Below are 10,920 nucleotides of genomic sequence, written 5' to 3' on the forward strand. Positions count from 1 at the left end.
CACACACACACACACACACACACACACACACACACAGAGAGAGAGAGAGAGAGAGAGAGAGAGAGAGAGAGAGAGAGAGAGAGAGAGAGAGAGAGAGAGAGAGAGAGAGAGAGAGAGAGAGAGGCAGAGAGAAACACACGGTCCCTCCTTCGTGTTTTGTCAGGAATGTTCATGTGTGTGTTGCATTGATAACGAGGGTGTGTGTGTTCCCTGTGTAACATGTGAGAGGATCGATATGGACGGAAACCACCGCCTGTGATGGAAACCAGTGAGGACAGGAGGTTATTATGGTGAGTAGACACCTAACAACTTTGTTTATGTAGTCTCGGTTTTACGCTTTTATTGATTTATTTATTCTTTGCTTTTGACCACGTTACTCTAATGTGATATTGGAACAGCTACCTCTCTAATATATTCTCTCAACTCTGAAATGTGTTTGAATTGCTATGTTACATATATTCTTGTATTTTAATTAAACATATAAATAATTTGAAATTCAATTAATAATCCCATTACAACAAATATCATGTTTTTAGCATTTTCTAACTTTAACATGAAAACAAGGAGTGAAGGCACCTGTCTTTTTTTTGTTGTCATGTGATCAGTCATATGACTTTCCAGAACAATTCTCTTTTGTTGTCTTCGGCCTTTCTGTTGAAAAACACTGTGGACGGGATGTAGCAGTTGTAGAGAGCATGTTTTACAGTTGTTGGTACATAACCAGTCACAGTCTGTCCATCAACTGTCACATCTTTGACCTAAAACCACACAACAATACACAATGATAACTCAGTATCATCTTGTGTTTGTGTTGGCCTCATCCAGGCGGACCCAGAGGTGTCAACACAGAGCGGGGGCTACGATGTGGAGCTGTTTGTGGACACCCCCGACTACGACCTGATCTGCACCATATGTCAGGGCGTCCTCAGGTGTCCAGTGAGAGCTGCGTGCCACCACATCTTCTGCAAGAAATGCATCCTACAGTGGCTCAAGAGGTACAAAACACAACGTGGATCAATACTACAGAGGGAGAGCTTAGTATAATTGTGCTGATTCAGAGTTTCAGTCATGTTTAGTCAACACAAGAGAACCCAGAATAACTGATGTTTGTCCTCAACAGACAGGAGACATGTCCCTGCTGCAGAAAGTCCGTCAACCCGAGCTTGATCTTTGTCATGTTCAAGCTGAGCAAATCTATTGGACGCTTGAAGGTCAAGGTGGGAAACTGAAAATAGAAGTGTTAAATTTGTCTGCATTAGAACATAAATTATATGTTATTAGACCTATTACGAAGTATTTGTATTCAAGTACATGATGTCAAATACTTCACGACTTAATACAGGTGAATATATTACAATAATAAGAGACTTGTTGCAGTTTGACCAACCAACAGTTTGTATAAGAGCCTAAATTAATTTCACCTCGGTCATCTACAATAATAAAAGTCCACTTACATGGTGTAAGTGACATCAAAGTCAGTAATAATACTTACAACATTCATAGGGGGCATTTCCCACAGAACATTATGATAAGTTTTGATAAAGTTTTGCTTGCTTTATTATTTTTCTCATTGTCAAATCAGGCTTTACACTGCAGTACTGCTACTTTTACTTCACTGAAGGATCTGAGTACTTGCTCCACCTACTCTATTTCTCCACTTCTTAATTTTTTCGTGCATTAAAATAAATCGTCCTCTTTATATGCAAATCACATGATATTTCTCTGTGTCTGCAGTGTAAGAATGAGATCCGTGGTTGTGCAGAGACCTTCTCCCTCTCAGAGCAGTTCTGCCACAGTATGAGCTGTGTGTATGAGCTCATCCCCTGTCCCTACCAGGGCTGTCGGGCTCAGCTCCTGCGCAGGGATCTGGACACGCACGCACGCCACTGTGAGCACTGGCGTCAGCCCTGCCACATGGGCTGCGGCGCCATCCTCTCCCACCGCACCCGGGCCCAACACAACTGCTACAAGCAGCTGCGGCAGGAGTACGATGCCAGGCAGAAGAACCACAGGGCCATCGCCGCCGCCCTGCAGAGGAAGATGAGGAGGATGCAGAGCACCATGGCGTACATGAAGAGGCAGATAGGGTTAATCTGTGAGAGCCTGGAGGTGATGGACGATCTGCATGAAGACGAGGAGGAGGACCTCGGAGAGAGCAGTGGCAGCTCCGGAGGACGCCAGGCAGCAACTTAAGCTGAGTGACAAGTTCCTGCCGCTGTTTCTTCTCCATGTGTGTATTTATTTGAAGATGTGTGTGTGTTTTTTATATTATGTAGGATTGAATTGAGTGGATTTGTCACAATTTCGTGCTGTAGTTTCATATATTTTGTAAATAAAGTATTTAAGATCACACTATTGTCAAGAGAGAGTTATTGAGCGTGAACAAGTGTGATTAACATGCTAACTGAGAATTACGTTTATTGATATCTGATGAAAACTATGAATGAAAACAAGAAATGGTCAAACAGTTAACATTAATCTAAAATAAACAAACTTTCGAGATCTAGGTTAGCTATGCACTCCATATCACTTGGGTGTTTTATCAGTTTGCCTCCAGGTATAAATAACAAGGAGTATTTTTTCCTTATCAATTCACAATAAATGAATCAAAACTAAAATCCAAAAATAGAAAAATAACTTTTAAGTAAGGCTGTCAAATATATGTAGTAAAGTAGAAAATACAGTTGTCTGCCGAACTGTCTGTCAGTGCCTGTCAGTTCTCGGGCCTTAATTAAATAAGCTAATATTCACACGTGATTTAGATAGATAGATAGATAGATAGATAGATAGATAGATAGATAGATAGATAGATAGATAGATAGATAGATAGATAGATAGATAGATAGATAGATAGATAGATAGATAGATAGATAGATAGATAGATAGATAGATAGATAGATAGATAGATAGATAGATAGATAGATAGATAGATAGATAGATAGATAGATAGATAGATTACTTTATTCATCCCCGAAGGGAAATTAAGTCGTCATAGCAGCCGGTATATTTTAATACAATAAAATACAATACAATAGAATAAAAAATATTGAGGTAGAAAGAATAAAAACAGAAACACAAGATAAATAGGTAGATAAGGTGCAGTGGCAAGATGATGGTAATAGTACTGATGATATGATGGTAATGTTATTGTTAGACAGTATATAAAAATAGTACAGTATATATAGTATATAATATAACATAATATATATTTATATATGATAGTAATTATACCAATATAATAGCAGTATATAGTAATAATGGCATCAACAGTATATATAATAATAATAGTAAATATAATAATAATAATAACATGCACACATGTATAAATATGTGTATATAGACATATATACAAAGAATATACAAAGAGTATGATATAATATGATATATAGTAGAGGTATAAATATAAGTATTTGACTATACAATAGATCATATAATATACTATGAGTGTAGGAATATGTAGACAGAGCGTGCAAAAGACAATATTATTGTATAAAATGATATAATATCAATATGGTTTATATTAACACATATCAAATACGATGTGAAGTAAGTGTATATGGAGTGGAGTGTTGTACAGAGTACACAGTGCAAGGAGACAGGTTTATTTAGTGCAGTTCTGTGATGGAGGCTCTGACAGAGGTAGATGAGTTGCATATAACCTTTATTAAACTTGCTGACCGTTAATATTCTGTGAATTAATAATTTCGGCTCTTTTGTGGAGTTTATGGTGAAACTTTGGATCATCAGGGCCCGAGCAGTGAAGCTGTGTGACCACAAACTGCAGCTAGAGGGCTGCAGTGAGCGAATTCTCGTCCGGGTGGGGGAAGCATCGCGATAACACATCTAGATAAAAGCCAGCGGGACTTGTCGTGGTTCTTCTTCCTGTTATACAGATCACGTAAGTAGTCATGGCGAATTCTTACCCAGGCTGTTATCCATCTTTATCTCACACATCCTTCAGACAAACAGACTGTATTTACGTATTAATCCACCTGAGGACACGTTGTGTGTAGTACGTTGTGTAGTTGTTACCGGAGAGAAGCTAAACGTGTAGATTGACTCGCTGGCGGGACGTGTAGCTTCCAGGATGGCGGCCATGCTCGTGTTCTGGCAGATGACGTCTACAAAGACATCCAGAGATCCATGTTTATTATTATCAGCAGGAATATGTTCATTTTTTTTAATGTGTTTTTGTTATTTGTCCGGTAGCAAATGGCGGACGACGCCGGTGGTAGAGGAGGTTTTCGCGGAGGTTTCGGCGGCGGCGGCGGCGACCGTGGCGGCTTCGGCGGAGACCGTGGCGGCTTCGGGGACCGAGGCCGCGGCGGCCGGGGTCGTGGACGCGGCAGAGGCCGTGGAAGGGGTCGCGGAGCCCGGGGCAAGGCCGAGGACAAGGAGGTAGGTTCCACACCGGATGTACCTGTGATGGTGTGACACCGATTCAAGAGGTGGAGAGTTTAACCGGGTTCCTTCTGTGTCCTCGCAGTGGATCCCAGTCACCAAGCTGGGACGCCTGGTCAAGGACATGAAGATCAAGTCCCTGGAGGAGATCTACCTGTACTCTCTGCCCATCAAGGTACACAGACTGTTGATTTTAAATTATATCAAGGGAGTGGAAGAGATTGTACCTTTTTTATGCATAATTTGCCTCAATTGTACTCGTACGATCACACGTCATTAGCACAATTACTGCTACTCTAGCACAATATTACATTAGTACCAACTTTAATGTCATTGCATAGTACAAGTACTTATACAACGAAATGCAGTTTAGCATCTAACCAGAAGTGCTAAAAAGTCAAAGTGCATATTTAAAGTGAATATGTATATAAGATCTGTACAGTAAGAAATATTTATGGAATATTAGTTTTTAGAGTTATTCTATGATATGAACGATGAATACAGAATGAGCAGGATAAATATGAATACACTATAGGTGGGATAATACAGAAATAAGAACAAACAATACTGCTCTGGATGGAATTAATTAACCACACCACACTCAAATTTGCATCTCTACACGTATAACACCTGCTAACTGTATGTGAAATTTGGAGAAATGTCAAAAGAATAGTTATAATTATTAATTTTAACATTTGTAAAATCAAAGACTGAAAATCTAATGGCCTCATTATTTTATGCCAGCACTGTATGTTGGATGTGTGTCTTTGTAACCATTGACAGAAACCTGCTCAAATCATTTCAGTGTTTCTGGAGATTTTATAAACTGTGATTAATAGAATAACAGCTGATTCCTTGATGAAATGTACTAGTTGCAGACCTGTACTTATTTATATATAACGTCAACACAAAATGATGGTGCATCAATTCTTACACAAAGTATGCAAAGCTATACAAAGATGGATTATTCTCCTTTTCTCTTCTGTTTCTGCCGAATCCTCATCTCTTGTGTGTTTTCTTTTTTCTTGTCCTGCAGGAGTCAGAGATCATCGACTTCTTCCTGGCTACTGGGCTGAAGGACGAGGTGCTGAAGATCATGCCTGTCCAGAAGCAGACCCGGGCCGGTCAGCGCACCAGGTTCAAGGTGAATGTCGCAAACTCTTCATAGGCCTCCTGTTATCAAGCACTTTCACATCACCAGTATCTCAGTCTTACCCCCTGGTTGTGTTTTACAGGCCTTTGTTGCCATCGGTGACTACAATGGCCATGTGGGTCTGGGGGTGAAGTGCTCCAAAGAGGTGGCCACAGCCATCCGTGGAGCCATCATCCTGGCCAAGCTGTCCATCGTCCCCGTGAGGAGAGGCTACTGGGGTAACAAGATCGGTAAGCCCCACACCGTGCCCTGCAAGGTGACCGGTCGCTGCGGCTCTGTGCTGGTGCGTCTCATCCCGGCCCCCCGTGGTACCGGCATCGTGTCGGCCCCTGTCCCCAAGAAGCTGCTCACCATGGCTGGTATCGATGATTGCTACACCTCTGCTAGGGGCTGCACCGCAACCCTCGGCAACTTCGGTAAGATTCTTATCGGTTGTGCACCTTCATCCTTTTCTGTGTCTGGTGCTCTCCACGCTCTGCTCAGCACACCTACTGCCATGGTGTAGTTGTCGTCAATCGGGAGAGAAATAAACGAGTATTGTAATCCACAGCAGAAAGACCTTTAAGTGGTCTCCTCTGTCTCATAACGGTGCTCAACATTCTTTATTTTACAAGTGACACTGCAGACACGTGCTGGAGCATCATCCTAAACCTACTGTTTCTTTTTGTTAACTTTCTAGCCAAGGCCACCTTTGATGCCATTTCAAAGACTTACAGCTACCTGACCCCTGATCTCTGGAAGGAGACAGTCTTCACCAAGTCTCCATACCAGGTACAGTACATAGCTTTGACTAAGTTGTTTGGTTTACTATCGTTGATATGCAAGGTTATTGACGATCTGCTTCCTTGTTCTTATTCCAGGAGTTCACTGACCATCTGGCCAAGACTCACACCAGGGTGTCTGTGCAGAGGGGAACACCGGTCCCACCGCCTACCTCCTAAACGTTTTGTACAATGAATCGTTGAATAAACCATTCTGAAACAATGTAATGTACACTGTCTCATTTTGCATGAACTTGGCGCATGGAAACTGTTGTGGTTTAGAAATTGAAGGAAGCACCCAACATGGAGACGGTGCTTTGGATAACTCACAACATGGAAAACGATCACGAGATCTCAAGTGGCCTCATAGTATAACCTCCAAACTTGAATGTACCAGTCAAGGTTCACAACTAGGGTTGGTAATGAATATTTGTCATTAAGAATTTATTCGAATAAAAATCCAAGCCTAATAAAAATAGTTCTAGTCCTGCGCATTATGAGAACAACATCTTCTTTTATCTTGCGCGACTTCCTACAGCAGATTAGTGTAACGGATGGTAAATCCCTGTCACATATCTTAACGGACTATTAGTTCAAGTCAGTGATGTGTACATCTAAACAAAATATGTATTCACTCTAACCGCCCCATCCCTTCCCATAAACTCGGATCAGGGTTCCTTAACTGAAATAAACACATTTATTGTAATGTATACTTATTCACAGACAATGGAACATTTTCACAGTGAGCCTCTTTAACACTTCAATTCAGGCAACAAAATAGAAATATAAATAGAACTTCAGTTTATATTCGAATTTAGTATCAGCGAACAGAGACTAACCAAATAATACTTCAACACATTTAAGTGCACTGCACCAAGGTGGGCATGAAGTCCAGATATCGCAATGCAGTAGGCTAGCCTGTAAGGTAGCTGTAGCCTATATCTCGCTAGTAAGTTGCTATGACTGTCAGTTTAAAACAATGATCTTATTTGGCATTAGCCATGTTTTATTATTCTTATGTAGTGTCCAGTCTGATGACCAGTCAACTTCGCTCACAGTTTTACGTTAAGTAGCGTAGGCTAAGTTAAAACTCAATTGTCAAATAATTTAGCTGCCGCCAGCTTCGGGAAGCCTGACATTTAAAAGGATGGATGTAAGTCATTAGACCGTGTTTATTTCTTTTTAAAATTATTTTCCAATGTTATTGTTTATTAATTTTTCAAAGGTCTATGCTGTAGGCAGGCAGTGATGCGTTGCAATCTCTACCTGTTAAAATCTGTTCGATGGCATAATGCGCTGTGAAAAGTTAAACTTGACTACAAAATAGCAGGGGTCATGAATAAACGAATAATTGTTCAGTAACGTTATTAATATTCAAACATGAAAACTCCTGTAAAGTCCCATCCCTATTCACAACTGAAGTCAATAAGCTGCTGTCTCAAACTAAAATCAAAGTATAGTTGCAACTGAACCTTTATCACTGAGGACAGAGAACACTGACTCATGATTGGTTAAACGTACATTTATTTTACAATTATTACACAGGAAGAGGAGAACTTAAGCGCTCTGGGCCTGAGGTTCCATCATTCGTTCTTTTTGCTTCATTAGACATTTCCTCCCACTCGCGTACGCTCCAAGATCTCCGTCTGCAAAGAGGCAGGTCACAGATCAAAACCAGTTATGCAAACAAAGCGATTCATGAACTGGAGCTACACAATGACAAACAGTGCTTTCATGTTTTCTTACTGTTGCACTACACATGTTCAAGCACCAAACTTCAGTACTTACAGCGTGACTGGAAGTTATTGGTTGTCTGGTTGAACTGCTGGATCTCTGGAGCACAGTTCTGGTGGTAGCTGGGTCCTTCTCTCTGCTGGCAGGCCCTCATGCGCTCCTGGACCACCTTCACAATCTCCTGGTCCACTTTACTGAGGGGGGAGAGGCAAATAACGTTATTTTCTGTTTTATTCCTGAATAACTAATTATAAAAAAAACCTTTCACCCTGTTTTGTCTCATTGCAAAAGATAAACTACATGGCCGACAGAATGATTGAAAAGCTGGTTGGGTTTTCTCCTATTCAGCCAAAAGAGCCTCCTGCTATCGTGGATAAAGTTAGCCGGTCTCCAATCCGTTTTTTAACATTATACGTAATGACTGTCACCATGACACAGGTATTACATTGCATTCTATATCGTACAGAAATAAACTTGACTTTGGACACCGTCTGTCTCTGCCTGTAGTTTGACAGATAACGTGGCATGTCCAGGGTTATTCTCCACTTTGCTACTTCACTTTATCAGCAATCATGGGGAAGTGCAAGTAATTCTGGGACATTGAAAATCTTAAATTTCAATAATGGGTGGTCTAAAAAAAAAGTATAAAATTTGACTTGTTGAAACATGCAGAAACCCTGCTATCTGGAATACTTGGAGTCACAAAGGCTGGTGTGTGTGTGTTTAGGATGAACAACTCGCGTGTGTGTGTGTGTTTGTTTAAGATGAACAACGCGTGTGTGTGTGTGTGTAGGACGTGGTACTTACTAGTCTCTCCTCCACTGCATCTCTGCCTCGTAGTAGCAGAGATAATCTCCATGCTCACACTCCGCCAGGTCGGGGACACGGCGGAACTTCTGGTGGTAGTACACGGCCTTGTTGTTCGAGCGAATGCTGTCCACAGCATCTGGACGAGAGAGGACACACAGTCCAGTCAGGGTTCATACACATTTTGACCAATGGATTTCCATGACTTTTCAACAACTTTAAACCAAATTTCCATGTCCAAACATTTTGTGAAGTCTCGTTGTATACATGAGAATGTGACAAAATGTATTTAAACTAGCAATGAGAATTCTAAGGCATACAGTATACCTTACGCATACGCTCTCATACTAACTCAGTTAGTTTGAGAGCGTATGCCTGCTTATATTTTGAGCGTATTTCTTTAAAAGCATATGAATTATTTAAATCTCAGCGTAAATGAAAGACATGAAAATATGCTTTTGGGATTTTATTTTTTTCCAGGACATTTCCAGGCCTGGAAATACACATTTTACAATTCCATGACTATTCCAGGTTTTTCATGACCGTAGGAACCTTGTCCAGTGCAGGGTTAGACCCGGTTGGACCAGGCTATGTAGCTATGCAGCTATGTAGCATGGGGATCTAGCACAACAACTAGCTTATAGGGGCCAACATGGCAGATTAACTCTAGTCTATCCTGTTAATTCCACAAATCAGAGGCTTGTCATTGACTTGTGTTATATTTAGTAGTAGTAACAACGTGGTTAAATGCCTGAATACAAGTGTTTTAGTGACTAGTGACCTGCTAGCCATGTTGATGTCCTGTTAGCAGCTAGCAGCGTTAGCTTCGGTTACCTCTAAATGTGGTGACAGGCAGGTCCACGGAGTAGTAGAAGAGTTTGGACAGGATCACCGCCGGGTTGGGCAGCGCTGTCTGCTTGTCCACCACCGGGGTTTGCCGGGGAGGCTCCGGGTAAGCTCCCTTCTCAAAGTCCGCCGGCATGTTCGCCTTATTTCAGCCGAGACTTCAGAAATCCTCCAATTCGACCTCAGCTGCGCTCCTTCCGGGGGGGCGCATGCGCAGAAGACGCACCGGAAATGGCGACCGGCAAATGTAAAACTTTATTTTTAATACTCTTTATTTATTTTTTTACATTGCTTTTAAATAATTACAGTGTGGAAAGGTGATGATTCACAAAGAATTTAGCTGAACCCAGTAACGATGATTTGAAAATCCTGAAGGTTGAAGGGTAACAGTTAAAGGTTGAGTTGTTGTTCTGTTTATAGGCAGCAGGGGGCGTTGTAGTGCTAATAACCTTCAACCTCTGACAGAGAACTACAAAGATACAGAAAAGTACTGCAAAGATACAGAAATGTACTGCAAAGATACAGAAAAGTACTGCAAAGATACAGAAAAGTACTGCAAAGATACAGAAGGGAATTACAAAGAAACAAATAATAACTACAAGATACAGAAGAAAAGTACAAAATAGAGAATAGAACTATAACGATACAGAATAAACTACGTACATAGAGAAAATAACCACAAAGATACACTAATATGCAGGTGATAACATCAAATACATTGAAAAGAACGTCAAAGATACGGTAAAGAAGTTTAATGTTGAGCGGCTGTCCTCTGGTTGTGTTGAGAGACCCATGGTGGCAGGCGACTTTGCCACATATTCACTCTCTAAGTGCCATTGAAGTTAATATTATATGTGATGTTGCTGTATGTACCTACCTACACCTAATGAATAAACAATCAACAGCCATAATCAACCTAATAAACAGATTTCCAAACAGCGCCTTCAGTATTGCTGCTCTATAAAGACAGAGAATAGCAGGCATTAGTTTGGAGGCAGACCAGGCTGGCCCCTTGAAAATGAGAGCTCTCCTTTCTTGGTTGCGTGGTTCCCGTCCACTGCCCCCTCCCACCCCCACCTCAGACCTCAGACTTCACACCCCCCCCTGTCAAAACCTGGCAGAGATTGCCTCGTCTGAAAGCAAATACGTCTCCCCAACTGGGCCTATCACCAAATTAGAGCTTATGCTCGTCTCTCGCGTCAGTGCTGGTCCTTCTCT

The 10,920-nt window shown here is 41.3% G+C and overlaps 3 protein-coding genes across 3 annotated transcripts; 2 read left to right on the top strand and 1 right to left on the bottom strand.

Moving 5' to 3' along the window:
• Positions 1–239: 239 nt before the first annotated feature.
• On the top strand, positions 240–2,283 carry rnf151 (ring finger protein 151). The gene is made up of 4 exons (XM_061090670.1): positions 240–290; positions 826–995; positions 1,121–1,217; positions 1,735–2,283. The coding sequence occupies exons 1-4, from the start codon at positions 288–290 to the stop codon at positions 2,191–2,193; spliced, it is 729 nt and encodes a 242-aa protein (XP_060946653.1). The 5' UTR covers positions 240–287; the 3' UTR covers positions 2,194–2,283.
• A 1,603-nt stretch (positions 2,284–3,886) lies between these two features.
• rps2 (ribosomal protein S2) lies at positions 3,887–6,538 on the top strand. The gene is made up of 7 exons (XM_061090669.1): positions 3,887–3,898; positions 4,210–4,398; positions 4,487–4,576; positions 5,438–5,545; positions 5,637–5,970; positions 6,234–6,325; positions 6,415–6,538. The coding sequence occupies exons 2-7, from the start codon at positions 4,213–4,215 to the stop codon at positions 6,493–6,495; spliced, it is 891 nt and encodes a 296-aa protein (XP_060946652.1). The 5' UTR covers positions 3,887–3,898; positions 4,210–4,212; the 3' UTR covers positions 6,496–6,538.
• A 1,284-nt stretch (positions 6,539–7,822) lies between these two features.
• Positions 7,823–9,914, bottom strand: ndufb10 (NADH:ubiquinone oxidoreductase subunit B10). The gene is made up of 4 exons (XM_061090672.1): positions 9,691–9,914; positions 8,857–8,995; positions 8,104–8,243; positions 7,823–7,961 (listed from the first exon to the last, which is right to left on the bottom strand). The coding sequence occupies exons 1-4, from the start codon at positions 9,836–9,838 to the stop codon at positions 7,873–7,875; spliced, it is 516 nt and encodes a 171-aa protein (XP_060946655.1). The 5' UTR covers positions 9,839–9,914; the 3' UTR covers positions 7,823–7,872.
• Between the last annotated feature and the right edge of the window lie 1,006 nt (positions 9,915–10,920).

Source organism: Limanda limanda, chromosome 17 (assembly GCF_963576545.1).
Source record: "Limanda limanda chromosome 17, fLimLim1.1, whole genome shotgun sequence".
NCBI classification, from domain to species: Eukaryota; Metazoa; Chordata; class Actinopteri; order Pleuronectiformes; family Pleuronectidae; genus Limanda; species Limanda limanda.

Coding starts and splice junctions, on each gene's coding strand:
- rnf151 (XM_061090670.1), top strand. Junction 996..1,120: donor ATCCTACAGTGGCTCAAGAG/GTACAAAACACA, acceptor TGTCCTCAACAG/ACAGGAGACATGTCCCTGCT. Junction 1,218..1,734: donor TTGGACGCTTGAAGGTCAAG/GTGGGAAACTGA, acceptor CTGTGTCTGCAG/TGTAAGAATGAGATCCGTGG.
- rps2 (XM_061090669.1), top strand. CDS start 4,213: ATGGCGGACGACGCCGGTGGTAGAGGAGGTTTTCGCGGAGGTTTCGGC. Junction 4,399..4,486: donor GCAAGGCCGAGGACAAGGAG/GTAGGTTCCACA, acceptor GTGTCCTCGCAG/TGGATCCCAGTCACCAAGCT. Junction 5,971..6,233: donor CGCAACCCTCGGCAACTTCG/GTAAGATTCTTA, acceptor TTAACTTTCTAG/CCAAGGCCACCTTTGATGCC.
- ndufb10 (XM_061090672.1), bottom strand. CDS start 9,838: ATGCCGGCGGACTTTGAGAAGGGAGCTTACCCGGAGCCTCCCCGGCAA. Junction 8,996..9,690: donor GCCTGTCACCACATTTAGAG/GTAACCGAAGCT, acceptor TCTCTCGTCCAG/ATGCTGTGGACAGCATTCGC. Junction 7,962..8,103: donor CAATAACTTCCAGTCACGCT/GTAAGTACTGAA, acceptor GCCTCTTTGCAG/ACGGAGATCTTGGAGCGTAC.